The following is a 27,910-nucleotide window of genomic DNA, read 5'->3' as shown; positions in this document are numbered from 1 at the left end:
AAGAAAAATGTTTTTCAAAGAAAAAACGGAAGAAAAAAAAAAATTTTCATAACTAAGTGACGTTTATTAGTAACATTATAAAAGAAAAAATAAAGAGAAAAAAAAAAAAAAAAAATACAGTGATACATACAATACATAGAGTCCCATAATTTACCATATGGATGCATACAGTTAATGCAATTCATTACTTTATTTTTTTTCAGATACAAAAATGGGCATTCTACTTTTACAAAAATGAACAGTTGTCATTAGCATGGGGAATATACATAAACATTTATACACAAATATACAAACATATTTATGTGCATATGTGTATTATAGGAAAATATATTATAGTCACACCATTCCCAGCGAATTAGATATTTTGTCGAGAAATTTCGTCTAAGCTCTAGGGGGGGAAGAACGAAAAAATACTCTCAACCGTAAGAATAAGGACATTTTTAACTTCTAACGCATTTTTTTTTTTTTTTTTTTGCGAAACTAAAAGGTATATTCACTAGAAAAAGCAGCACTGTGAATAACAAATTGGACTTTAGTAAATAGGAGTCAAAGAATTTACATTTTTATTGCAGTGCAAAGAGGACATCGGTTCAAAGCTGCACCTGGAATCCTCTACAAATTGAGAACGAAAAGAGAACCACATGGAAATATGAACGAAAAGGAACAAAAGAGACATGCCAAAATTATAGAAAGCCTAAAATATACGAAAAATGAAAACATAATTGTTGAAAATTTAAATGCAATTTGTCAAAATGAAGGAAAGAGACAGGACAATAATGTAGTGTTACAACTTATTGACTTGTTTCTAGAGGAAAATAATTATTGCTATAATGAAAATTTTCTTTTTAATTACAGTCTTTTAAAAAGAAATAAAGAATTAAATTTAAGTTCAGAAAAGAAAAATAAATCAAAATTTAGTAAACAATATAAAATCTGCGTAAAAAGTAAAAATATCGAAAAGGTAAATGAAGAAGATTGTTACTATTTTTCTTTAAAAAAAAAAAATTTATGTACGTTTAGTCGCGAATTTACAAATTCTAAAAAAATTTTATTTCAGTATATATGTAATAGTGTGTTGAAAGGACATGTGCACATAAATTATCTTATAGACAAAATTTATGTCCATTTTCAAATAAAGAGTAACAAAAGCAGCCCTAGTGTGCAAAACTATGATAACACGAAACACTTAATTTGCAACCATGATTTGATAAATATACTTATTGAAACGATCTTCCACATTTTTGTAAGTAGACGGCATGAACAGGCAGGCATACCAGATGAAGAAGGCATAGAAGACGTAGAAGACGTAGAAGATGTAGAAGACGGAAAAAACGAACAAGATAAAAAAAAAAAAAAAAAATTTTCTGGTCATAGTGATATTCAAAAAAGTTATCTGATGCATTCAAAAGAACAAAGAACGAAGGAGGAAACGCAAGAAAGGGAAGATTATAGCAGTATCAATTTGTTAAATATTTTAAAAAAATTAATTACTATTGATAAAAGTTTTGTTAAAAATGTATTTTATATTTTCCTTAAGAACGTGGAAAAGGCTAATTTTACAAATGTAAACAAAAGATATAAATACATTTTTAAAATATTTAAGGAAATTATTGTCTATTGCGATGAATTCGAAATTAGTACCTTGTATAACATATTGCTCAATAATGAAATGGTTAAAAACAACAAAGTACTGTATACATATGCCATCATTTTATGCATAATAAACCTGCGAAATGTTTATAATGCCTACAACCTAGAATTATGCATTGACATTATGTGTGATAAGTTGCCCATAGGAGGGGATTACAGTGATGAAGATATAGAGGAAGAGGGGGAAGACAAAGATATGTACTACATCGAAGAGAAGAAACACAAACTGCAGGGAAGCGCCAAAACAACGAGATCCAAACTTTTGGCCTTATTTCTTCTAATGTTTACCCTAAAAATATATGACACAAGTTACATTAACGGGTGTGTAAATGAGTTAATTCAGAAATTTTTTCATTTATTAAAAAGAAATATACAATTCTTGAAAAACAAATTTTACCATATTATAAAAACCATGATATTCCTTCTGGTATTGGTATTTCATAATTTAAATATTGACAAAAATGAAACAGTTATTTATATTTTGAAATGTATAGATAAATTGCTTGAAATTTATTATCAAAATGGAATGGATGTAACGGGACGACCTAGACCTTCCTGTACACTAAGTGACAGTATTAAAAAAGAATTGATGAATAAGGACGTCCATATTGCATATGAAGAGAACAATTTGAATGATCATGAAGATGAAATGAATTCACGAACTTATGAAACGGATAGGGAGTTAGAATCGATGAGTGATCAAGGGAGAAACGAAAGTTTTTTTGATCGAAATGTGAGTAACATGATGGCAAATAATAAAAGAGATAATAGTTTGAACTTTTCTGAGTTAACTTTCCCCGAGCTAAACATTTTCGAATTTAACGTTTCTCCAGTTCTTCTATGTTTAACAATTCCAATTTATCTTGAATATAACTTGAATGAGAAAAATGAAAATAATTCCAATGGCGTTAATCGGAAAATAATGGAAACCTCCAGGAGGCTTAAAAACAAGTGGGTTATGTTCTTTACAAATTATAATAATCGTTTTTTTAACTACTTAAAAAGGAGGGATATAATATTAATGCACCTTTTAAATAGGGCTGGAAATGGAAGAAATTCCACGACATCATATGACACCTGTGATGAAAATAGGAGAAAAGATTTGAACATAATGGATGAGCTAATGAAAGAAGTGAACTACGTAACCAGTGAAGTAAAAAATTTTGCAAAAGAAGATGTTTTAGAAATTCTTTGCATAAATAACATATTGTTTTATCTACACGAAATATTTACTCATATTGATATGATTTATTTAATAAGATTTTTCGAGTTATGTGAATATTATGAACACAAATTTTGTTGTGTAAATATAGTGCGTACAAATCAAGAATTACATTTACTTTTAAAATTGAATACAAAATTTTGTATTAATACATTTGAAAATTTGAAGAATGAGAATATATCTAAAATGAATTTTGTATACATTAATATGCTAATATTGTCCTTATTCGAGTGCAATTTATTTTATGTTTTTAAATTTATGTCATACTATTGCTTAATAAATTCTTCAGAATTGCTTATGTTTATTCCGTCTTTGTTATTTGTATATAATATGTCTCATAAGAACTACAAAATACAAGGTGAAAGTTTCAAAATGGAATCACATCCAAGTTACCAATACATAAACCAGACAGATATTCACAATTATGTGTTTATTTTAAGAAGCTTAATCTTGCATGTATTGGCCAAAATTGGATGTAGCGATAATAATGTTCCCATTATTTATAATTGCATTTGTATTTTACTGAATATTGGAAGTTGTAAAGGATTGGAGGAGGCTGAAGACTTGTCAGATGATGGTATTAACCATGTTGCACAATCAGATTCTATAGAGAGAATATCAAAAAAGGGAGATGTGCATATAAGAGATAAAAATTGTTCTAGTCAAATTCTTTTTAATAAATTGTATTTTTTACATTGCTATGATAAATTAGTTGATACTAACGAAAATATAATAAGCAAATATTTCAAGTATGTAGAGAATACATTCGAGTTGGCGAACGGAATTGGAAAGGACAACACAGAGCGAGCGAAAAGAAAAGAGAAGAATTATAATCATGGTATAGAAAAAAACAATAGGGGTGATGATAAACATATCAATAATGACAATAAGAACATATTTATTAACAGTATGACAAAGGAAGACGTTAACATATTTTTCGATTTAAAAAATGTACTAATTTTGCTAAAATTATGCAGGTTTTATAATGTCAGTAATTATGTGAGTAGCATCATAAAATTGATTAACTCCTTTTTTCGAAAATACAAAAATAAAATTATTCACAACAATTATTTTAATAAACTTCAAAATGGAATAATCAAAATGAGTATACTAATTTTAGTAATCTTGTCAATGAAAAAATATATAGAATTTGAAATTATCTATGATTTGTTAAAAAAGAATTTTTTAAAGAATTTAAGTAGCATTGGGAATAGTACCTCTCATATGGATGGTTCTAATAATTCATACAACTGTGACATTATTTGCTCTATAATTACATTTACAAGATATTATATTAATTACTTGATTTATGAAAAGGAAAAATTGTGTGCAGAACAGTACGATATTTTGTACCATACAAAGCTTAAATATATTTTTAAAGATTTATACAAATTAATAAGTTTGAATGATGTCAATGTCCTGACTGAGATAGTTAATGTTGTGTCTGTTGTATATCCTGTGTACTACCGACATTTTGATATGGGTTCTCAGGTAGAAAGTAGCAATAGGGCCCTTGCTGAACGTGGGTATGGTATGCCAGAGGACATGTCATTGAATATTATGCACGGGATTAGTAGTAGCACCACCATGTACAATAGCAATTCCGTCCTTTGCGACCTGAATATGCATGAGAAGAAAAATTTGCTGAACTTGTTTTTCGATAAACATTTCGTGCATGAGTCCTTTTTAAAAAGTGAAACACATAACAACATTTATGAAAATATGCAAAAAGCCATTCTGAAAGACGAAATTAGCAATCTTTCCTTGTATAACTTGAGAAATGAAAATAGCAGTAATAACAACCATTTGGTGAGAGTTTTATACAAATTGTTCAATTCAAATATTAATAATGATAAAAATTCTAATTTTAATTATTATGTTAAGTTACTCCTCACAGATAAGTTTCAACACCTTGGAGAAATTATTTCGATTTTGAAGAATTTGCCATTTTTTCATGTACATTACATTTCTTCCTTTTTTTACGTGATTAATTGTTTCTTCGAAAAAATTAGACGAAAATTTGAGAGCCAAGAGGATTTTATTTTGCACCTTGACGTGAAGAGACCCACTAGGAAGGTAAATGAAAATCCTGACGAGAAGTCTAATGTAACTTTGAAGGGAGAAGATTCTTCTAGCCCCTCAACAGTAGACTCAAAGAAGGAGAGTATTACGTATGAAGTTATTTGCAATCGAATATGTGAAGAAATAAAAAGTATAATAAACGAGGATAATCTGAACATATACGTTTTTTACCCTGTATTAAGCATACTTTGCAAACATAACAATGACATTAACGAAATTTTAAATTTTTTTTATAAACGAATTGACATCTATGTTAAGGATGATGAAAACAAATTACAGGGTAACAAAAATGAAATTATTTTAATTTTTCTTTGTTTAAATTACATACATACGAACATTTCGCAAATTCCACATTTTTATCCTTACCTAATTAACATGATGAAACGAATGACAAATAAAAATGTGAGGAATATTCTTTTGTTGTGTCTCAGTACATGTTGTTACTATACCAATTTGAGCAGTATACAAATTATTGAAATTTTGGATATTCACAGGGATAATTTAGAAAGTATATTGCATTATGGACATAGGGACATATCCAATGATGTAGTAAATTTAGCACTTCCTTTGAGTGTAAGCACAGAATGCAACTTTGGAAACGTTTCTGAGGATATAAAACGTGTACCACAGATTAGAGACAAAAATAGTGATAATGATATTGGTAGAGATGGAGATGCACAGGAAGAGGGAAATAATGACTGCAGTAATGATACTGACGACGATGATGATGATAATGACAACTTGCACTTCTTCCTCTCCTTGAACAATCTCTGTTTCTACTTATACAAACATTATAACAGCCAAACGTTCGACGAGATGATAAAAAATATGTACGATACTATGGTAAAATCTCTACAAAAAAAAGTCGATAACACGATTGTCAGTATGTCGAACGTGATGATGTATCTGTACATAAAAAAAGTAATCGATGTGTACGAAATAATGAAGACATTGAAAATGATCTTAGCGAATGTAGGAAGTAGTCTTATATACGATTCGAAGTATGTTGTGTATGCATTTTGCTCTTTTTACCGCTTCTTAACATTTTATTATAAGAAACATTTTGATTGCTTCATGTATGAAGAATCCGAAATAGGGTATGAGGAAGGGGAAAGAAGTGGGAGTTGTGAGGTTGAGATGAACACAACTGGTGATAGTACCATTCGATATGAAAGCCTTAAAGAAAGAATTAAAAGTCTGTCTCGTAGTCTTCACCAAATCATTGTACACAATTTTGAAGAATTAGAAGATAAAAATGTGAGTCTAATTTCGTATTGTAATTTGATTGGCATTAGAAACATGGGATGGGAATGTATCTCACTAGATTATTTTGATTCGAACGAATATTGTAATATGGCAATTTTATTTATAAACCGATTTGTGAAAAAAGATTTTGAAATCAAAAAATGTGTAAGTTTGATGAATAACATTTTGGCATGTACAGAATCAGATGATGAAAATGCAACGCATGATGAGAATTTGATGTATGGTATGAAAAATACTAGAACTGCAAGACAAGAATGGAACGTAACTGCAAAAAAGGATGAAAATTTGTTTGTTTATCAAAATAACAATTACAAATTAAATAATGACATTATAGTGAATGACCATTGCACAATTTTGACCCTTGTTTGTTTATTTTGTTACAAATATTACGAAGAGATAAATTGCGCTCAAATTAAGATAGAAAATTTGGAGAAGAAAAATATGTTATATTATGTGTACTCTAACTTATTACTTGTGGAAAATTACATGAAGGGTTTTTTAAAAATGTGTAAACTTATAGATATAGATGCGAATTTTTTCAAAAAAAACAAAGAATATGAGCAAGTAAAATTAATTATGCTACATGACATAGAGGAGAACGAAATGTCGTCTTTAAATCTGTTCAACGGTGAATTATACAACCATGTGAATATCTTTCTAAAAACGATGAAACTAATAAATTACATAAAATTGGATGTTCAAATAAAGAATATTGTTCTTAACATATATTCATATGTAGCAAAATTGATAAAAATTTATTACATCTTCTTAGAAGTAATGATTGAAAAAATCGTGGAAAACATAAGCACTAACATAAAAGGTTATTATGAAATTTATAAAGAGTATATCCAAAAGGTGCACATATTGTATGAATGTAGAATATGCATATTTGGATATTTTTCTCTATTTAGCTCATTTAAGAATTCATATAGTCACATTTTTTGCAATTTTAGCAATTATTTCCACTCATTCAGTACATACGAGAAATATATGTTCATTAAATGTATAACAAATTTTAAAAAAATTAAAAAAGAAGAAATTAAATTCCTTTTTCTGAATATTTTAAAAAGTGTCAAACTGTTTCACGAAGACACATCTTTGTGGATATTTGCTATTTCTATTCTTAAAATTTTACTGAAAAGAATTTACAAAAATGTCAGAAAAATGGATGATGGAAAAAAAGAACCAAGAAAGAATTACTACGATTTGTGTTCTTACATAAAATTTTCATTTATCGCAGTTTTTAATGAAACTGTGTTGACAGTTTATAGGGATAATTATTATAACCACTATTCTATTTATGAAAATAGGGATAAGTGCAACAGTCAGGAATATATTTTCAAAGGGAATGGAGAAAAAGTATGGAACAAACATAAATACAACAAATGGAAAAATAAAACCAATGGTGAAGATGTAACTAGGTCTATGAGTAAACAGGACACAAGAGGAACCGGTGAAGGGTGCCCTAACAGCCCCGTTTATGTAGATATTCCATTCAGTGTAATGTTATGCATAGCTGATTTTCTATCCCTTTTGTGTAAAATTGTGATTAAGGAAAATTTGGAAGAAGAAATAAATATGGACGAACTTTTAAGAGAATTTTCAATTCTCATTCAAGGGTATGTTATTTTAAAATTAAAGGCACCTGTCAAAAAATTAAATTTAATTAAAAATAAAATTTTATTTTATGAACCTAAATATCATTTTACATTTAAAGAACGATTACAAGATTTTTATTGTGCTCAGGAAAAACGCCACAATGGAAAAAAATTGATATCCTTAACATTAGATGATGAAAAATTTTTTTACTATTTTCAAAATATTTTCTTGATAAAAGAGTGTATATATATATCATACATTTACAGTCACTACGGTGAAAAGCAAATGGTTTTAGATAGTTTGTTACAAATGTGTAATATGTCTCAGGTTAATAAGGATTACCTGTATGTCATAATATCATCTTTCATTTTATTTTCCATGAAGTGTAAAAACAGTTCCTTTCTTTTGAACAATGTAATGTACAATTTTGGCCCAGTCAACGAGTTAAGCTGTAGGCTAAGAGTTTTTTTGTCTCATGAAGGTCACAAGGATCAGATTATCAGTCGAGATACAAAGCGGGAAGAAATGGTGAATGAGAATAATGATTTGAACCCATGTGATGACACAGCAGACAGTGCTAGTAATAACGGTAGTGGTAGAGATAGCGGCCGTAGAGGTAGTTGCTGTGCCCCTACCGATGGTAGCATTGAGGAAAAAAAACACCAAAACGATGTGAATATTTCAAAAATGCTTATCATCATTGAGGAAGAATTTATAAGAACGAAAATGAGAAACTCTTTCCGAAAGGGCATGAATAGATTGTGGAAAGAAGATAATAACCTATTGAAAGAGTTGTATTTAAAAAAAGACGTTTTCTTTTTAAAAAAATTGGGAATATATTATATGATTAAAAACACGGAACGAAAAACCCAATTGAAGGAACAGTATGACAAGCTGGTTTCCATTTTTTGCAAAAAAGAAGAACAAAACTTATTTATTAAACTGGGGAATATATGTAATAGTGTATATGACACGAATGTTATTACAAAGTGTGCATATACCCAAGATATTATTGATAACTCCTATATGAATATAAACTTTTTTAACAAAAATGCAGAAGATAATGCTTTCACTTCGGGGGAGTATGAAATTTTTACAAAATATTTAAGCGTTCCTTTATGTATGAAAGATGTCTTTACATTTTTCGAATTAAATTTGAATAAGAATATCCTAACGAATAGTTATAACGAACTGTTTAATGAGAAGACCAAAAGGGCTAAGAAGAAAAGGGATGGTTTGAAGGAATCGGAGGACAACCAAAAAAATCAAGACTGTACCAAGAATAGCCAAAATGGGCGTGTTCATGATAACCCTTCTACCTTTTCAGATTTGTCAGATTTATCAGATAGTGATGACAATGATAATGATAACTATAATAATAATAAAGATACAGAAAAAAAATATTTTCAAGAAAAACAAAAAAAAAAAAAAAAAATTCTATTATATGATAACACACTGCTGAATTATTTAAGTAGTAAGTATTATTCCTTAAATAATTATGAGTTGTACTTAGTAAATATAGGCTTTGTCAGTAATCAAGTTAGGAATAGGTTGCTTCAAAACCGTGCCTTATGCAAAGGGGATAAATATGACCATAAAAAAAAAAAGACAAATAATTTGGAGGGTTATTTTCCAGATCAGCTGGCTGATCAGTTTAGTAATCAGTTCACACTGTTGCAAACCTTTTTTAAAAATTTAATTTTCTTTTTCATGACCTTTCCCAAGGGTATAGCGTTAAATAATTCAGACCTTTTCTTCCCCGAGAACAAAAATCATTTCGTACATAAGGTAATAAATTTCTTATCGCACGAGTATGTCAGTAAATATTCTTGAGGGATCGCAACTTTTGGTTATGACAAATTTGTGCTTATATCTGTATATATATGTATGCATGTGCATATGTACATGCATATACACATTTATCTGCATCCAGCTATGTAATACTTTTTTAGTAAAGATATCGCTTGTGTTTATCCAAAAATTTCAGCAGATTTCCGTGAAAAGTTTTCACTTTTCACAAGTAGCGAATAAAAAATATAAGTGACAAACGTGACTGTGTTTTTGTGGTTATATATGCATGTGCTTGGGTTCATTCCGAATGAATGAAGTTTGCAAAGGGAAATTTCAGTATGCATGTTTCTTTTACATTTTTCGTGCTGACGCCTACAGATATGCATAAAATATGTGATCATGCTACTTTTTGCAAGCACCGTGAACGAAATTGTAGGGAAAAAATTACATGAAAATAGCATTTTTATACGTACGTAACTGAGTAAATTTTATACTAGACTCATGACACAAGTTTTTGTAACCCTGTTGTGAGGTTAACACTTTTTCTTTTTCTTCTTTTTTTTTTTTTTTTTTTTTTTGACTCCCTTTCTTTTTACTAGAACAATTATTTGATGGAGCATTTTACAGAAATGTAGAAATCACGTAAAAAAATAAAAATTTTTTTTTTTTTTTTTTCTTATATTTAATTAATTTTTTATACTTTAATTTTGGGAAAACTTCTACATGTTACATGAGGGAGATACATATTATAAGTGTGTTTAATCTTTTTTTTTTTTTTTTTAAAATGCCCTAAGCCCCAAGGGGTTTTCACAATTTAGTCTTTCTGTTGTTGCGGAGAATTCACTGGAGTCGTCACAGCTCGTCTTCAACAATCATTAGTTTATTTTTTTTTTTTCGAAGTAATTGAATAAAGCACCATGATGCTCAGTTGCTAGGTATGCTTATCCATTTTTTGTTGCATATGTATAGTTAATATATGCAAAAGTTACTTTGTACACTTTTTTTTTAATAATTTTTGAATTATTTTTGTGTTTTCTTGCATCCATTTATATGTATACATAAATGTTTATACATAAATGTACATATATAAGTGTACATATATAAATGTATATGTATATATTTCAATTTTTCTTAGTATTTTAATTTTTATTGAATACCTTTTTGTGGTTATTTTTAAATATGTTAATTTTTAAGATATACAATTGCTTACATTTTAAGTGAATAATTTTGTAACCCCCAACTGAAGACCTTCTATAGAACATATCCGTGTTCGTTACCGACGCATCTTAACATATATGTGAGAGCATAAGGAGAAAAAAAAAAAAAAAAATCATCAAACGAAAGTAATGTACTCTTTTTTTTTTTTTTTTTTTTTTTGTTTTTTGTGCACAACACAATTTAATGAGAAGAATTATAATTTGTTTTTAAAAGTATAGAAAAAGAAAAACGTGCTATTGGCGTAGATCGGTCAGCACATTGACATATACCATTTAGTTTTTCATCACAGTTGCATGAGAGGACAGCATCATCCCATTGATACAATCCAATGAATGTGAAAACATGAGAAAACGTGTAATCACAAGTAAAAATATTCATAACATTACACCTGTATGCAAAGATCCGTGAGAGATAACCAGACGGAAATTCTGCACAATGAAAAAACTAAAAAGTGCGTTGAAGGGAATATGCTTCCAACTAAACAGTAACAATGAGAAAGATATTGAAAATGGATTGAAAAACCTGTACATGTTTATAAAGGAGAACGATAATATCTCTGAGGAAGAATACAACACGTGTGTGGATATCATAATAGAAAATAATTATATCGATATAATAATTTTAGTTTTGTCTGCAGAGTCAGAAAAAACGAAGGAAAACAAATTAGTATTCAATCTGAATCTTAGGTATATTGAAATAGTTTTTTATACTTTGCACTGGTTACTTCGGAATAAGTTTGGAAAAATCTACACCAATAAGGACAATAAGAATGAATCGGAATGTGTAGAAGATAAAGTGAAAAGAAAAAGGGCCAAGTTTGAGGAAATACAATTTTATGATTTGCATAAAAAATATAAAAATGCAGGGGTTTTCAAAAATTTAGGTCTTTTCCTTTGTGAAAATATAAACTTTCTCGAAATTGTCATTTTAAAAAACTTTAGTTTTAACAGAATATTCATTTTAAATTCGATTCTTTATTTTATCATTTTCCATGAGAAATTTTATTTTGTTTTTCTTTCCTCTTCTTTGATACTTAATTTGATTGAATTGAAAAAAAATGTTAAAATGGTTTCTGAGCTGAAAAGAAAAAACGAGTTGCATGATTTGGAGCACACTGACTCAGAGTTAGATGATGCTTTTAATTACAATGTGGAAAACAGAAAGATTAATGGATTGTATCAAGACGAACAGGAAGATGAAGAACAAAGTGAAGTATCTTGGGATAACTCCGGTAAAGGCCCAGGAGAACAAATAGAAGAAGATAACGGGAGAGATGCACAAAATGAATGGAAGGTTCTATCTTCAAAGGATAACCATTTCACAGAAGATGAAACTCTTCTTTGTAGTTACAATTTTCAACAGGAAATAATATTTTTGTACAAATATTTAGTACATGAAAATGGATTAGGAGATGTAAGAAACGAGGGTGTAAAAAATTTAGTTATGAGAAATTGTGGCTTTTATGGAGAAATGTTAATAAAAAAGAAAAATGGAAAAACTGAATTTTTTAAAGAGGAAATTATAGATAGGAAAATGGAAAAAAAAAACAAAAAAGGAAGAAACGAAGCTAATATTCAAGAAGTGAATAACAAAGCTGTAAATAAAGAAGATTTTGAAGTAGTGAGATTGTCACTTTTAGTTCTGTGTGCATATATCTACTTAGAAAGCACAAGGGGCGATAAAATACACATGTATTTTCATAGCATCTGTGAAGAGATATTCAAAATATACTGCAGCTGTGGGGAGTCATTAAGGTACTACATTCTTTTATGCTTTTACGAAATTTTGAAGAAAAGTGAGACATATAAAAATATGAATATTTTTCTTAATGTAATAAAATTGGTAGGACTTTTTTTAAATGATGTACAAAGTGACATGGACACAACTTTGCTTTTTTTTATAAACGAGTTGTTAAAGAGTAGGAAATTTAATGAAATTTATAAAATATCCAAGTTTAATTGCAATTGCATCTTCCTATTGAAATGTTCAGGGGAAGATGAGAAAGGGAATAAGGCCATGGCAACACCAAATGATTGGCAAGTAGAAAAGAAAAGAAAAAGAAAATCCTCTTTTTCTTCTTATTTCTCATCCAAGTATTGTTTAATCGTAAACTGTAACAAGAAGGATCGCGTGGTAGAACTTGACAATATGATTAACGAATTGTTTGATGGAGTAACGAAAATGCAAAATAAGAGATATGTGCAAATAAGAGATCTATTATTTGTGTTGAGTATACAGAAAAAAGATATCCGTCGTATGTGTTTAATTTTCTCTATCTTAGAATTATATATATCGACTTGTATTAGAGAAACGAAGCAATATTTAATTATGCACCACATGAAAGAGGAAGAGGTTTTTCGATTAAGAGATAGAAACTATAACGATGAAAAACAAATTAATAACAAAGTGAATAATGCTTTCCTCACCTTTTTAACAGATCTAAAAATAAAATTCTTTATTAACCATTACGTAATTGTAATAAGTGTAGAAAAATATCATCATTTTATTAACCTCTACTATAGCAGTACGAACGTGCATGTTGTAACATGTGATGAAAAACTCTTTTTCTTTCTTATGCTTTTTATCGAATTAAGCAAAATATTTTTTGTACAGAGGACAAATTTGATCCCTGTTATGAAGGAGAAAAAAGAGATGCACAATATCTGTACCCAAGTGAATAATTTGTTTTCATTTCCATTTAGTGACATGTCTATGAACAGAAAAAATGAAATCGTTCTAGAGGATAATATTAGAACAACCAAGGATAATGAAGAAAGAAATGGTGCTGGTTCATGTGGGAAGAAAAGAAAAATAAGCATAGCTTCACAAAGTGATGAAGATACAAGAGAGGGAGAAAAATTAAGAAGGAAAAAAAAAAACAAATTAGAAATAAGAAATAGTATGTTAAAAGATAATTCTTTGAATAGGTCTAGAATTGAAACAAACACAAGGGAAGGTAGAAATAAGTGCAGAATTAAGATACCTAAGATATTTCAGTATAAATATGTTTACCAAAGAATTAACAAGGATGTAGTGAGAAATACAAACTTTTTAAATTTATTTACTGAAGTAATTCATTACAAAATACTTGTAGAATTACACGAAATGATGAAAAAAGATAGGCACAGTGAGGAAATGATAAATGATCAAAGGGTAGTAATGCAAAATATGAAAGAATCCAATAATTATATATATAACATTGATAATAAATTAAATTACAATAAAAAATTAGAAGAAGTTTTATTTTTTTTTATCCCTATGCATAATACGAAATGTATTATATACAATTTTACAAAGAAAGATAAGCATGACTATTACAATTATTTTATTATATCATATTTATATTATACATTTGAAATTTTCAAATGTGTATGCATATTTGTATTATACCTTGATTCATTTATTCCAATACCCAAAGGGGTTAATAAAATTGCTTTGCTGAACAGAATAAGGGAAGATATAACCCTCAGTTTTTATAACATTCTTAGTCCGTACTATTTATTCGACGTTGGATATATAAATAGGTATATAATAAATGAGATTAAGGGGGTGAATATGTCATCAAATGGGTTATTAAATAATTGCGAGAAGGGAATGAATAAGATGGATAATTATACCAGTAACCAAAATGAAAGAAATAATCAGTCACACGTAAGTGTCAATGTTGAACATCCAAACAGAAATGGCAGCGATTCAGATGATTATACCTTCAACATTGGCATGAAGGACCACGAAATTATAAATTCAAGAAATGAACAAATCCAAAAAAACGTTGAATACATCCTACAGTTACACTATTTTGTAAATAATGTCGACATTGATGTGTCTAATTTGTATGTTTACCATTTTGTTATAGTGACAAATTTTATTAACCTTTTTGATGATTATGAATTGAAGAAAAAACTATTAAATGATTTATACAGTCAAAAGAGAATTATCGAAATAAGAGATTTTGAATTATTTGCCAATATTAATGAAAATATATATAAAATATTTCTTAAATCGTTTATCGAAAAATGTTATTTTACCATGGAAAGTTATAATTTGTTAGACAATTTATTTTCAGTTTTGATTTATTACAAGAAAAAGGTCATTTTACAGAATGAAAAGTGCGCAGAAAATGTGTACGAAAATTATTACTATTTTATGGAGACATTTCTGCACAAAATGTTGAAGAAAACGAAATTTTTTGACTCACATTATATGGACGATGTGCTTTTATTTTTAAATTTCCTTAGAGCAATTCCAACCATTCGTGAGTTTGTAATTGTGTTGTCTGTTTTTTGTCGAATTTTTAATTTTTACAAAAGTAGATCTCTGATAGATTTAGGAGAGGGAGTAACCGACAGGGAAGTCATAGCAAATGTTTCAAATAAAGTTGATGAGCTCAACACAAGTAGTGATGAAGAAGAAAACTATCGTAAGAACAAAGTTTCTTCTTTTTTCAGACTATTAGTAGAGTTGTTCTTTACAAGTAATTTGAACTTTGCACTCAAAGGAATACCCATGCTAAAGATCATCAATGATAGCAAGGAAGAAAAACTTACAAAGGGCAATTCCAGCAATGTGTTCGATTATACAGTTAAAGATATCGTGCAGGTGTACATAAACTACTTGGATTACATAACATATGTACTGCTATTGAATCCGTATGTGTATCCATTTTTCGAAGAAAAATTAAAAAAAAAGAGAAGCATAGGAGAATTGTTTTGCGCCTTTTCAAGAAGGAAAGATTTGTTTCCAAATGGGGATAATATGTGTGATAACGAAGGAAGAAATAGCAGCAGTTGTGCTGAGGTTAAAGTGGAAGATAACAGTGGTATCACGAGCCCATGTAATGTGCATAATGAAGAGTCAAAAATGTGTAGGAGTAATATGGTAGAAGGTTCAGAAGCATATTTAGCATATCAAATCGAGAAGAAACTACTAGATGTAGCATTTGAAAATTTTCAAAATTTTCAACAAAGTGTACATATATTCTTAGACGAAATTAAGAAGGTTAAGATGGGTGAGAAGAGTTCACCTACGTATCAAGAAGAAATAGAAATGTTATGTGGTAAGGAATATGAAAAGGATGGTACCAACAGTTCATGTATGAATCAAAGTAACTTCCATTTTTTTTCTCTAAGTGATGATACATCAGAAAGGACTATCCCAAATGGATGCAAAAATGTTTTGCAGATTTATTTGCTATATAATATTACGTATGAATATACTAGCATGGGTAATCTGGAATGTACAATGAAGAAATGCCAAGAAGAGGAACTACTGTTTTGCAACTTGTGCAATATAAGTAGTCTCATATTTAACTACTTCTTCACCATTTATGTATACATAAATAATAAAAGAAATGCAAATATAGACACTTTACTCAATATAGTTTGCAAAATTAATAAACTCTTAGAAGTGTATCTTGCCTTAAGTGGAAATATAAATAGAAATGTTAACACCTTCATAAAGCATACCAGAAAATATGAAGATATAGAGAATATAATTTCAAGTTGTGATAATAGAACGGAAGAAGTAGATAAACAGAACTCCTCAAACAGTTTCTTTCAAAAGTTTAGCATTTTAGGAGGTTCCACGTGTTTACAATTTATTGAAATTTTTAAAAATGAGTTATTTGGAAAGTTAATAATGAAATTGTTGCAAAATGTGGATGAAACAAATAGAGACGTATTTTCCCATTTTATTCATCTAAATTTGTATTATATATATAGAAGTATACATTTTTTTAAGTTGAAAAAAGAGAAGTATAAAAGGTCAGTGGCGGATAGTCTTGTTCGTTTGGCACAAATACTTGCAGAACAAGATACACAACACAAGGAGATGAAAAAAATTAGAGAAAAATGTTGCTTCCTGATTTTGTTTTTGTTACAGAAATTAAAAACGAAGGATTGTTATATAAATAAGTTAATAATAGGAAGGAGGGGCCCTTCACACGACTGTGACAGGAGTAAACATTCAAATGATACAAATGAGGAAAGTGTATCTAATATGAAGAGTCAACATTTTCTTTTAAAACAAGTTACTCTTTTTTTCATCAACCTTATGGCAAGTCAAAGGGATATAACTGGATTTAATAATGGCATAAAAAATGGGTTCAAATGTATGCACAAGCATAACTCCAATTCAGTGCCACTATTAATTAACACAATCATGCAAGATAAATCTGCAGAAATTGAAATGAGCGATATCCTAAATGAGTTGTGTAAATTATATGCTATAAAATGTTATAGAGAGAAAGACTGTTCTCTGGACTGTGCCATAATTGAAAAAATTATTCATCAGGATGTAAGAAGGAATGGAAATAGTACAAGCGGTGACAGTACAACCATTAGTGTAAATAGTAACAATGGTGGTATCTCCAATCAGTACTTCTTAAGGCACATAAGAAATGATAAAATACATTTGCAATGGTGTGAAGATGTCGAGAGAAGAGTGAAAGCGTATATCCTGAACAAGTATATAGACCATTTTGATTTTGACACATCCCAATTGGAAGAAAAATTTAAGAATAGCAAAGAAAATCTCATTTTTATAATTTTTATGTACGTAATGAAAAATAAATACAATCCTCCACTGTTCGAAGAAATTGATAAGAAAGTTTTAGACCGCACAGAATACAAAGAAATATTTAAACTTCCTCGAAAAGAATTTTCTGCTACGTTAGCAGAAAATTATTTAAACAAATTTATGTCTGCATACAAATACGTTCAGAAAAGGGATAATAAAATCAGCTTTCTCTTGTTAAATATGAAGAAGGTGAAGAATAAAAATTGTCTATTTATAGCTTTATCTATTTTATACTTTTTGGGAAATATGCTGAGTAAGAAAGATAGAATGGTGCAACTGTTTAAAGAGTACGATAAAAAAATTGTGAAGAAAATATGCGAGGTGATATTCTTCTACTTTTATGGTTACTTTTATAAAAATGATATATACAAGGACGAGCGTATTTTGAAATGCTACGAAAGAATTACATTTTTTTTCTTTAAGAGTTTTTTTAAAAGTTTGAAAAAAGGCAACGCTGAAATGGGACATGGCAATAGTATTAGTGCACAAGGAGGAGGGACCCAAAACGAATTCAACAAAAATGATACATTCAATCATGAACGATCGACTTCTTACAACCGATGGAGAGATCAAGATACCATGGGAACAAGCAATAACTGTTTCCATCATGGTAATAACAATGGCATAAAACATGAGAACAGTAATAAGGTTCATTCAAATAATAGCAAACTGAAATATAATGAGAATTTTATAAATAACACTTTAAAAAGGAGAAGTGATTATTGTGTTTTGTTGGTTCTACTTCTGCAATTGCTGAATCAGAATATAAGAAAATTTAATCTGGAAAAGATGGTAGACGAACACCTTTTCGAAGTGTTTATTCACATATCCTTTATGTTAAAAGGTGGAAGAAATCATTTCTACTATGAAAATATAATGAAGGAATATATATACATATTCAATGAACACGATTTTAACAGTTTAAAGAAGGAAAAAAAAATGTGCACCGTATTTTATGCATATTTTTTGCTTCTTAAATATGCGAAATTAAGAAATTTGTGCGTGTTAGCACTAGTCGAAACTTTTTTCAAAGATGCCAATATAGAAAAGGTGCTTCTATTTCAAATGGATGTGTTTAGGGTGAAAAGAAGAAAAAAAAATTACACCCCAAATGGTTATACGAATGTAATTGTAAATAAAAATGGGGACAAGAATACCCTTATTTTTATGCTCAAACTGATAAAAATATTTTATGAGGAATGGTATGATATGAGTAAGGACACAGTTCTAAAACAAGTAATAAATTTAAAAACTCTAAATAAGAATATATTCAACGGATTGAAGAAGTTGTACAATTATACACTAGAAAACATAGATATCCACATAAGAAACATTTTCTTTGTTGACATTTCACATTATTTAAAATCTGTTACTATGGAAAGTATACTGGACAACAAGCTAATTGACGAAGTTTTGAAATTTAAAGAATTTAATTTAAATAGCGATGCCAATTATGATTGGTTGAATATGAACACGAGTATGTTAAACAAAACTTGCCTCTACTTTTATATAAATGAAAATGTGCGCAGAAAGTTGGAAAATGGAGAAAACCATTTTTCATTTTATCTTCACATGAACAAGTCAGGAAAAAGTGAGTGTTGTGAAGAAGAAGTTGGTGTGTTGGAGGAAGGAGAAGAAGAACGCAATAGTGAGGACAGTTGTAGCAAAAATAGGGGAGTTTCAAATCGTGCTGCACTTGATAGTTATGATGCCAAATCGGATGTCGGTAAATTGTGCATGCAAAAATGGTCCTCGAGTGATAACGGAACAGAATGGATTAATAAAAAAGGGGACATAGTTTTTAAGTATTGCAGAACACAATTACCCCATTGTCTAATGAGTCAAAATGATTACATTAAAAAAGAAACATTTTTTTTAGCACATAAAAACAAATTAAAGGATAACATATATGATTACCTATTTTTGTTGTGTTTAATTGTCAGCAAATTAATTTTTTGTTTTATATTGATGTCTGAAAAATTGAGAGTTTTTTTTTATCATTTTAGGATTTTGTACACATGTTATCATCATGAAAAAGTATTTTTAAATTTTGATTTGTTAAATATGCAGGAAATTAATAGAAAAATAAAAAGTTACATAAAGAAATATCCTGATATTCATTTTTATATAGATTATGATAACAATGAAAATGAAGAAAGCAAAACATATGGTGGTGGTGGTGATCAGGAACAAAATTCCTATACAGATAACAGGAAGGACAAGAAAAATTGGCTTAACAGTTACAACAATGGGATATCTCAAACTAATGAATATGGAAATAATAATTTCCCTTTTAGAAACTCTAACAAACTTATAACATATGATGAAGAGAAAGAGCATTTTTACCATTTGAAGAAAAATGAAAAAAACAATAGCAGTTGCAAATTTTGCATAAAATTCAAAAAAATTCACAGTGTACATAGATCCACAAGAATTTTAGACTTACTTGACAAGGACGAAAAAACGAATATAAAAAATATGATTTACTACGGAAAGACAATTCGAACGAGTATATTTTTGAAAAGTCCCTATGATGTTAATGCTTACAAGAACTGCAGCACATTTAGAGAAGAGGTGCACGGGGAGCAGGAGAAAGCTGATGGAGGTTTGGAAAATGGCAACATTGATGCGGATAGGTCTCGAAATAACAACAATGTTCATAATGGACGCCTGAATGGGGCTGAAGAACATCGCGAAAAAGGAAGCAACAATCGAAACTACAATAGTGTGAATGTGAAGTATGTGAAAAATGCTAGAATGAAGAAAAATGAACTAGATAACACTATCAACTCAGACTGCATAGTTGATAATAGTGACTTATTATACGGAAGAAAAACAAAAGGATTTCATTTTAAAAAGAATTATAAAAAGTTGTTAAAGAAATATTTTTTGAATGATATTGATTTTTTTGGAAAATGGATAAAAATGTTTTCTATGAATGCATTAAAAATACTAATATTTTGTTTGAGCAGTAACGATATAATAGTAAGGATGATTAGCATAAAAGGGTTATCTATTTTTTATCAGTTGATTGAGAATTCTTTTGTGCTTTATAAAATTAGGAAGAAACTAAATTCATTTAGGAGGTCAAGTACTAGTGCAACAAGCAAGGATGGAGAAAACTTTAGGAAAAAATGGGAAAATAACTTTTCTCACACATATATTAATAGTAACAATACGTACAGTATTAATAATGGCTATAACAATAGTGGTGGTATAAGGAAGAAAGAAAGAACACTAATAATTCCATTCAAAGAATTATTTTATCTATTTTTTTTTATGAAAAAATTAAAATATTCAGTAGACCCCAATTCTTATTACATAAATCCATGTGTATCGTCCTATTCTTTCTTTTTAATAAACGAAATATATAAGAAAAATGAGCTAAATAATACTTTAAGAATTTTGATTAGAAACAAAACATTTTCACTTCACTTTTTCCATGCATATTTGAATAATGAGATTAAAAAAACAAATTTTATGTCCCTAAATATAATCAACTTTTTTATTATTTCGACGCAAGCACTGTTATCAACGAGCTATGATTTGAGGAGGAATGACAAAGATATGGTGGTGCACGCAAATTACACGGATCAGGAGCAGTATCCAGAAGTAGGATTACAACAACATCAGATGGACTATGCAAGATACTCAACGAATTATGGTAACTCGCATAAACAGAATATCTATTATAGGGATGATGATACAACATACCAAGAAGGGGGAGGATACTCGAAACAAAAAAATAACATCATTGACAGAAGCTTTTTCGCTACATCAAACATGAACCATAGAATGATATACGATTTTCAAAATGATGATAATGATGTGGAAGAAATGAATTATCAAAATGAAAAAGATGTACAAAATAAAACAGATAAAGAAGAAACTGTAGATAAACTGCATTATATTCAGATGAATCACAAAAATGCAATAAAGACGATTCTGAACATATTAAATAAAAATAACATTTTTGAAATATATTTAACCATATTTTTTAGTAATCATTTAAACTACAACATGTTGAAAAAATTTTTAATTTTGCTTATCACTTCTAGTAGTGTTCTACCCATTGAGTATATGAAGTTTGATTGCACAGAGAAAAAATCTGATTTTCTTAACGATGAAGGTACTCATAGGAGCAAAAAAGAGGAAGAAGATAATAATAATCATAATTTCAATGATACATTTGCAAATGGCATTGGATATGTTAATGAATATGATGAAGGTCAAGAAATTAGTCGAGGCTACGTATACTATAATGAAAGCCGATTTCATGAGAACACCAATACCCGATACAATAATAGGAACAACACCCAGGAAGGGGGTGAAGATAAGGACACAAAAAGAGATAATATGGACAATTGTGATGTGGCGTATTATGCTAAAAACAACTTTGTTATAAAATTGATAATAAAAAATAACATTTTGTTGTGGATAGATCGGGTGATGCATCAGAAACTGTTCCAAGATGAAATAGCATTCTATTACCCATCCTCCTTTATGTTTCCCTTATTAAATTTTTACGATTTGTCAAATGAAAACGAGAAGCTTTACATGAATATCTTAATTGATGAAATAGAATTCCTAGAAGGAAAGGGAGTCGTCGAACCCATAGCTTTTTCACAAAAAAATAACACCAATTTTAGTTCTAACACGAAGGAACCATATGTGAATAAAGGAATTAACAAAATTGAGAGAAGAGAAGAAGGTAAAGTAAATGGAGACCCCGAAATGAAAGTGGGAAATAAAAAAACGAGGAAGAATAACATGAAAAGCCACGAGACGAAGAAGTGTTATGATATTTATACTTTCTCCAACCAGACATACATAGAAAAAATAATTAAAAATCGCTACATAATGGGATATATTTTTAAAGAGAGCTATGAAAAAACATCAGAAATATTTTTCTATCTAACTATGTTTGTAAGTAACATTGTGTCGAATTTGTTTTACCCAAGTGTAGACTATTCTTATGTATTTACAAATGTACTATTGAGAAATGAAAAAAAAAAAATAATAAAATTTATATTAAATAATGCACACAAAATATTGCATAAAAGAAGGTACACTAATAACGATGATAAATTCGAATTGTGGAATTTTTGGTACAGCAATTTTCATAAATATATTTCTATAAAAATTAGAAGCACTGTACTAATAAGTAAGAAATCCAATAGTTTTAGAAAAACCAATTTAAACATTTTTTCAAATTTGATAAAAATTATGAAAAATTTGAATCGGAGTTTGTATTATATTTTTATAAATTTATTTCATAAGGAATATTTTAGAGTCTTCATTAATTTTAAGAGTAATGAGAAGAAGGAAGAAAGAAAGATCAATATAGATAACACAATTAACTTGAAAAAATATAATAAAAGTAATATGAAGGTATGTTTGACCTTTATTAAGTACATATATCTCATATTTAATAATTTATTCAGCATATGCACAAGTTTGTTCGATCGGGGAATATCAAACAAGGACTTTATGCAAAATTCGATTTCAACCAAAGTGGTTGTAGATGAGTCTTTTGTGCATGCAGATATAAGTTTTATTGTCAACGAGGTGATGATTTTTCTGGAAAATCTTGTACTCCTTTATGTCTACTTTAGTTCTAGCAGTTCACGTGCTTCGCCTGTTTTGCACGGTTTGCACCCCTTGGGTGGTTACAACACAACGGAATATTTACCGCCCAGGAGAAAACATGAAGATAAAACTGTGCCTAGGCATAGAGACCAAAAGTTCATCGAGAAGTACTACTTGCATATACACGAAACTCTACTAAAAAAGACACATAAAAAATCAGCAAATTTTTCAAACTATCATTTTTATCAAAAAATAATTCTGTTAGTTTTACATATGATATATAAAAATTGTTACAAGGAAAGTAAGCACTTTAGTTATATCTTTTTAAATAAATTAATTACACTTTATCATTTTTTGGAAGGCACAAGCAGAGCGAAAATTTATTTATACATTTATGAGCTCTTTAGAATAATCAAGAAAGACCCTCTACAGTCTTTACTCAATCATATTATTTGAAAAAATATGTCCACGTTTTTGCAAAAATCATTTGTTTTTTTGAAATTGTGTATATACATCATTGTGAATTATATGAGCCCATCCTACCAACAGATATCTTGCTTTAAAATTGGTAAAAAAATTTCTTATAATTATTACATTTTTACGTTGCACATTTTTGAAGCTTAACTGCACTATTTTTTTTTTTTTTTCTTCCAAACATTAAACCAACTTCTTTACAATTTAAATAAATAAAAGGATGCAAAATGAAGCATTGTAAACAAAGTTAAAAAAAAAAAGAGGTTTTACTTAAATAAATATATTTTTTTTTTCGCTTTTATATTAGTGGAAAAAAAAACATTTCAGTAGCATCCTCCCATATAACAGACAAGTGAGTAACCATTTCTTCATTTCCTTTTTCTTAACAATTTAGTAGTATAAGGAATGGTAGGATGCAAAATAGAGTAAACTATTAGGTTGGTAATGTTCGTGTTAGTCTAAGCATAATATATATATGTACATATATAACTGCATATATATTTTGAAAAATTAACAGATCGTCTTTATCCCTTTTCCTAATGTGAATAATTCGAAAAATTCTTAAATGTGGCCATGAACACAACCCCCCGAATGCTGTTATAGTGCTCACAAAATATATAGTTTAAAAAGAAAAAAAAAAAAAAAAAAAAAATTAGAAAAATGTTTATTTTGATTACCTTTATAAGGTTAAGAAGTTTTATAGGACAAGTAAAATGATGAAACTTTTTTTCTTTTTTTTTTCGCTTTGAAAAATTTCAAAATAAAAATAAAAAAATTATGTACGTATTATTACACATAATGGATATTCCAGTAGTATTTGTGTGAAGTTATTTTCCTCACCCTACGAACCTCAAAAAATGTGTGTACATTTTTATGCTCATAATTATGAGCGTACACTGGAAATGTTTGCAATATTTAATTATTAACTGTTGAAAATTTTTTAGAGGAATCATATTTTTTCGTTAAGAGTTCATTTGGAATTTCTTCTTGTAGCTTATCATGTTCAATACTGCGTGAATTGAAATGATTTAAATTGTAATTTTCATTTTCTGTGTCTAGTTCGTTTCCGTTCTCTTGTTCATCCAGGGGGGTTTCCTCGACAAGACCAGCAGTTGATGTGGTTATTTGTTCAACATTCGATGTATCTACTTGTTCAACATTCGATGTATCTACTTGTTCAACATTCGATGTATCTACTTGTTCATCATTTGGTGCATCCACTTGTTCATCATTTGGCGCATCTACTTGTTCATCATTTGGCACATCTATTTGTTCATCATTTGGCACATCTACTTGTTCATCATTTGGCACATCTATTTGTTCATCATTTGGCACATCTACTTGTTCATCATTTGGCACATCTACTTGTTCATCATTTGGTACATCTACTTGTTCATCATTTGGCATATCTAATTGTTCATCATTTGGCATATCTAATTGTTCATCATTTGGTACATCTAATTGTTCATCATTTGGCATATCTAATTGTTCATCATTTGGCATATCTAATTGTTCATCATTTGGCATATTTATTTGTTCCTCATTTGGCACATTGCTGTGCTCACCATTTGGGTCACTGGCGTCCTCCCCTTTTTCGTTATGTAGACTTCCCGCTCTCATTTTATTCTCTAAGATATCACCTTCGTTTAACCCATTTGGTATGTCATTACCACCCTGTCCTTTTTCATGTACCAAATTATCATTTCGTTGTGCTTCATTTGTTAATTCAGGTCCCTTTGTTTCTACTTCATCCAATATATTTTCCTCTTCCTTTTCGTGTGATAAATTGTTACACTTTTGGTTATCAACCTGTAATGTAAAATTTTCATTTTCTACTTCTGAAAGGACCGCACCCACTTCTCTATTCGTCAAAGTGTGTTCACGAATTTTGTTATCCCCTAATTCATCATCAGCCTTTTTGAGTTCATCTTGTTCTTTCTTTTCGTGTGTATCATTTGGTACTACTTCCATTTCGTTGATTCCTGAAATTTTATCATGCTCTACTGTGTACTCTTTTTGCGTTCCATCTCCTTCCATGAGTGCTTCATCTTTGGGTGGTGTCACACATAGATCACCGTCATTATTACTATAATTTACTGGTTTGTTGTCATTTACCGGTTCGCTATCATTTACAAGTTCGTTGTCATTTACAGGTTGGCTGTCATTTACAGGTTCGTTGTCATGTAAAGAAGCCCCGTTGTCTGGAGGGGATACTACTTCAGATATAGGAAGTTCATTCTTGGGCGTGAGACAATTTGAAGAGATAAATTGGATATTTTCGTTCGAGACATCTGTTGAAAGCGTGGATGAACTTGAGATAAGTGTAGTAAAATTTGGATTTTCAATAATAAAATTTTTATAATTAAATGTGGGTGAAGGAAGATAAAAGTTAAGAGCATAAATATATTTTTCAATAAAAATTAAAAAGTCGTTTAAATGATTTTCATCTACTAGTATCTGTTCATTGTATTTATGAATATAATTAAAATGAAAATTTTTTTCTTTATTTATAATTTGAGTCCTTAAATTTAATTTGTTATTATTTTCAAATTTTTTAATAAATTCGTATAAGCATTTTAAATACATTACACAATCATTGAAACATTTTTTTTTTAATTTGCATGTTTCTTGATTATTCAGTAGGGATGTCTTAATGTGATTCATTTTGTCATTCATTTTGTTTGTGATTTCTTTTTTTAAATTAACAATTTCATCATTTTGGGTATTTATATTTTTAAATTTCTCTTTCATTTTTTTGTTTAATTTTGTTAAAATGTTTGTTTCATAATTTAATAAATTAATTCTGGAAATAAGACTGTAATTCTTTTCTTTCGAAGCATTTAAATTTATTATTATGTGATCAAAATCTCCCTTTTTCGATGTTAATATATTTATAGAATTAATAGCATTGTTCATATTTTCAATATTTTCTTCTAGCTTCTTAATATTTTGCTTTTGATATTCATTAATGAATAAAATACGTAAGCACAGTTTTTTTAGGACAAATATTTTTGAGTTTAATTTTTTTTTCTTTTCATCTTCGTAGTCTTCTACTATGGGGTAGTTATCATCTGTGGATATTCTTTCATTTGAATGTTTATTGTTAACATTATTTGTAGCAACAGCGTTTTTTTCATTCTTTCTCCCGAATTCTTCTTCACACTCTTCCATCGTTTTATTATTTTTCCTTTCCTTGCAGTTATACTTTAGCTTGATTAATTCGTGTATTTTTTGCTCAGAAGATAATATTTTTTGCTCCTTTAATTTTTGTTGTAAAGTTTTGAAGTCTTCTCTGTGTTTTTTTTCCAAAGTGTCTTTTTCTTTATTGAGTTCGCTTAACTCGAGTTTAAGTTTTTCATTTTGTGCATTCTGTTCCTTTTCTTGATCTATTAAGCTACTGATGCTTTTTTTTAAAGTATTATATTCATTAACCAGAATTTTCATATTATTGTTGTATATGATTCTCTCATTTCTTTCATCATCTATACAACTTTTCAAAATGTTTATATCATTTGTGATATTGTTAATATATTCTTCAACATTATTTATATTGTTCTGCAACTTGGTTGTGATTTTTTTGTAATAATCAGGAGTGTTCTGTTTTTTTTTTTCAGATTGATCAATTAATTTTTTTTTTTCAAATTCCTGCTTAATTATCTTATGATGTAGATTAATTTTTTTTATTTTACTATTTTCTTCATATATTTTACGAGATATTTTTTCGATTTCATGTTCCTTTTCTTCTAAGTATTTAAAATCATCTTCTTTATCCATCGCTTCCACTTTAGGAATATTTTCTGAATTTTTGCAGTTCATACCATTCCTTGGACTTTTTAATTTTTCGTTCAAATTAGTGTCTTTTTTTTTTTTCTTTAACATTTTGGTTTCTTTTTTTTATTTTATAAAATAAATTAAGAAAATTTGCACAAAGGAGTACGCCTGTGTGTGCGTGATGTGTATATTCTACGGCTCATCTACACTTGTGTGCAGATCCTTCGTTTGGGTGTATATTCCTCTCAATATATTCTGATGTTATTGGGGAATATAAAAGGGTACATATATTCCATTGTGTGTGTGTACATTTCCTTGTCAAGGGGGTTTATTAACATGGGACTGAAAAGGACAACTGACAAATGGATGCGAACACGAGGGCGTAGACACGTGTACCTTATCTATAAGGATGCCCAATAGGTATATATAATACATATTCTGTGCTTTCTTACCCAATTAACTACATTTCCCTGAGGAGGAAAAATTTCATTTTAGGGAAATAATTTCTCACCCTTATTTCTTTTTCTGTGGAAGAATAAGATAAGCCTGATCAAACGAATTAGAGTTTTAATATATTTTTTTTTTTTAAATGTACAAAAATATTAAAAAAAGAAAAAAAAAAAAAGAAAAAAAGGACTATTCATTGCGTGCCTAAACGCACAGGTATCTTGT

The 27,910-nt window shown here is 28.8% G+C and overlaps 3 protein-coding genes across 3 annotated transcripts; 2 read left to right on the top strand and 1 right to left on the bottom strand.

Annotated features, from left to right (window-relative positions):
- Positions 1-649: 649 nt before the first annotated feature.
- Positions 650-9,652, top strand: PGO_010230 (hypothetical protein, conserved; the record flags this gene model as incomplete). The annotated part of the gene is made up of 1 exon (XM_028685667.1): positions 650-9,652. The coding sequence occupies one exon, from the start codon at positions 650-652 to the stop codon at positions 9,650-9,652; it is 9,003 nt and encodes a 3,000-aa protein (XP_028541468.1).
- Positions 9,653-11,263: 1,611 nt separating this feature from the next.
- Positions 11,264-23,449, top strand: PGO_010220 (hypothetical protein, conserved; the record flags this gene model as incomplete). The annotated part of the gene is made up of 1 exon (XM_028685666.1): positions 11,264-23,449. One exon carries the CDS (start codon positions 11,264-11,266, stop codon positions 23,447-23,449), a length of 12,186 nt encoding a protein of 4,061 aa, XP_028541467.1.
- Positions 23,450-24,382: 933 nt separating this feature from the next.
- Positions 24,383-27,346, bottom strand: PGO_010210 (hypothetical protein, conserved; the record flags this gene model as incomplete). The annotated part of the gene is made up of 1 exon (XM_028685665.1): positions 24,383-27,346. One exon carries the CDS (start codon positions 27,344-27,346, stop codon positions 24,383-24,385), a length of 2,964 nt encoding a protein of 987 aa, XP_028541466.1.
- Between the last annotated feature and the right edge of the window lie 564 nt (positions 27,347-27,910).

This window comes from Plasmodium gonderi, assembly GCF_002157705.1.
Source record: "Plasmodium gonderi DNA, contig: Chr01, whole genome shotgun sequence".
Classification (NCBI taxonomy): Eukaryota; Apicomplexa; class Aconoidasida; order Haemosporida; family Plasmodiidae; genus Plasmodium; species Plasmodium gonderi.
Note: the sequence above shows the minus strand (reverse complement) of the source record. Positions and strands in the feature narration are given on the sequence as shown.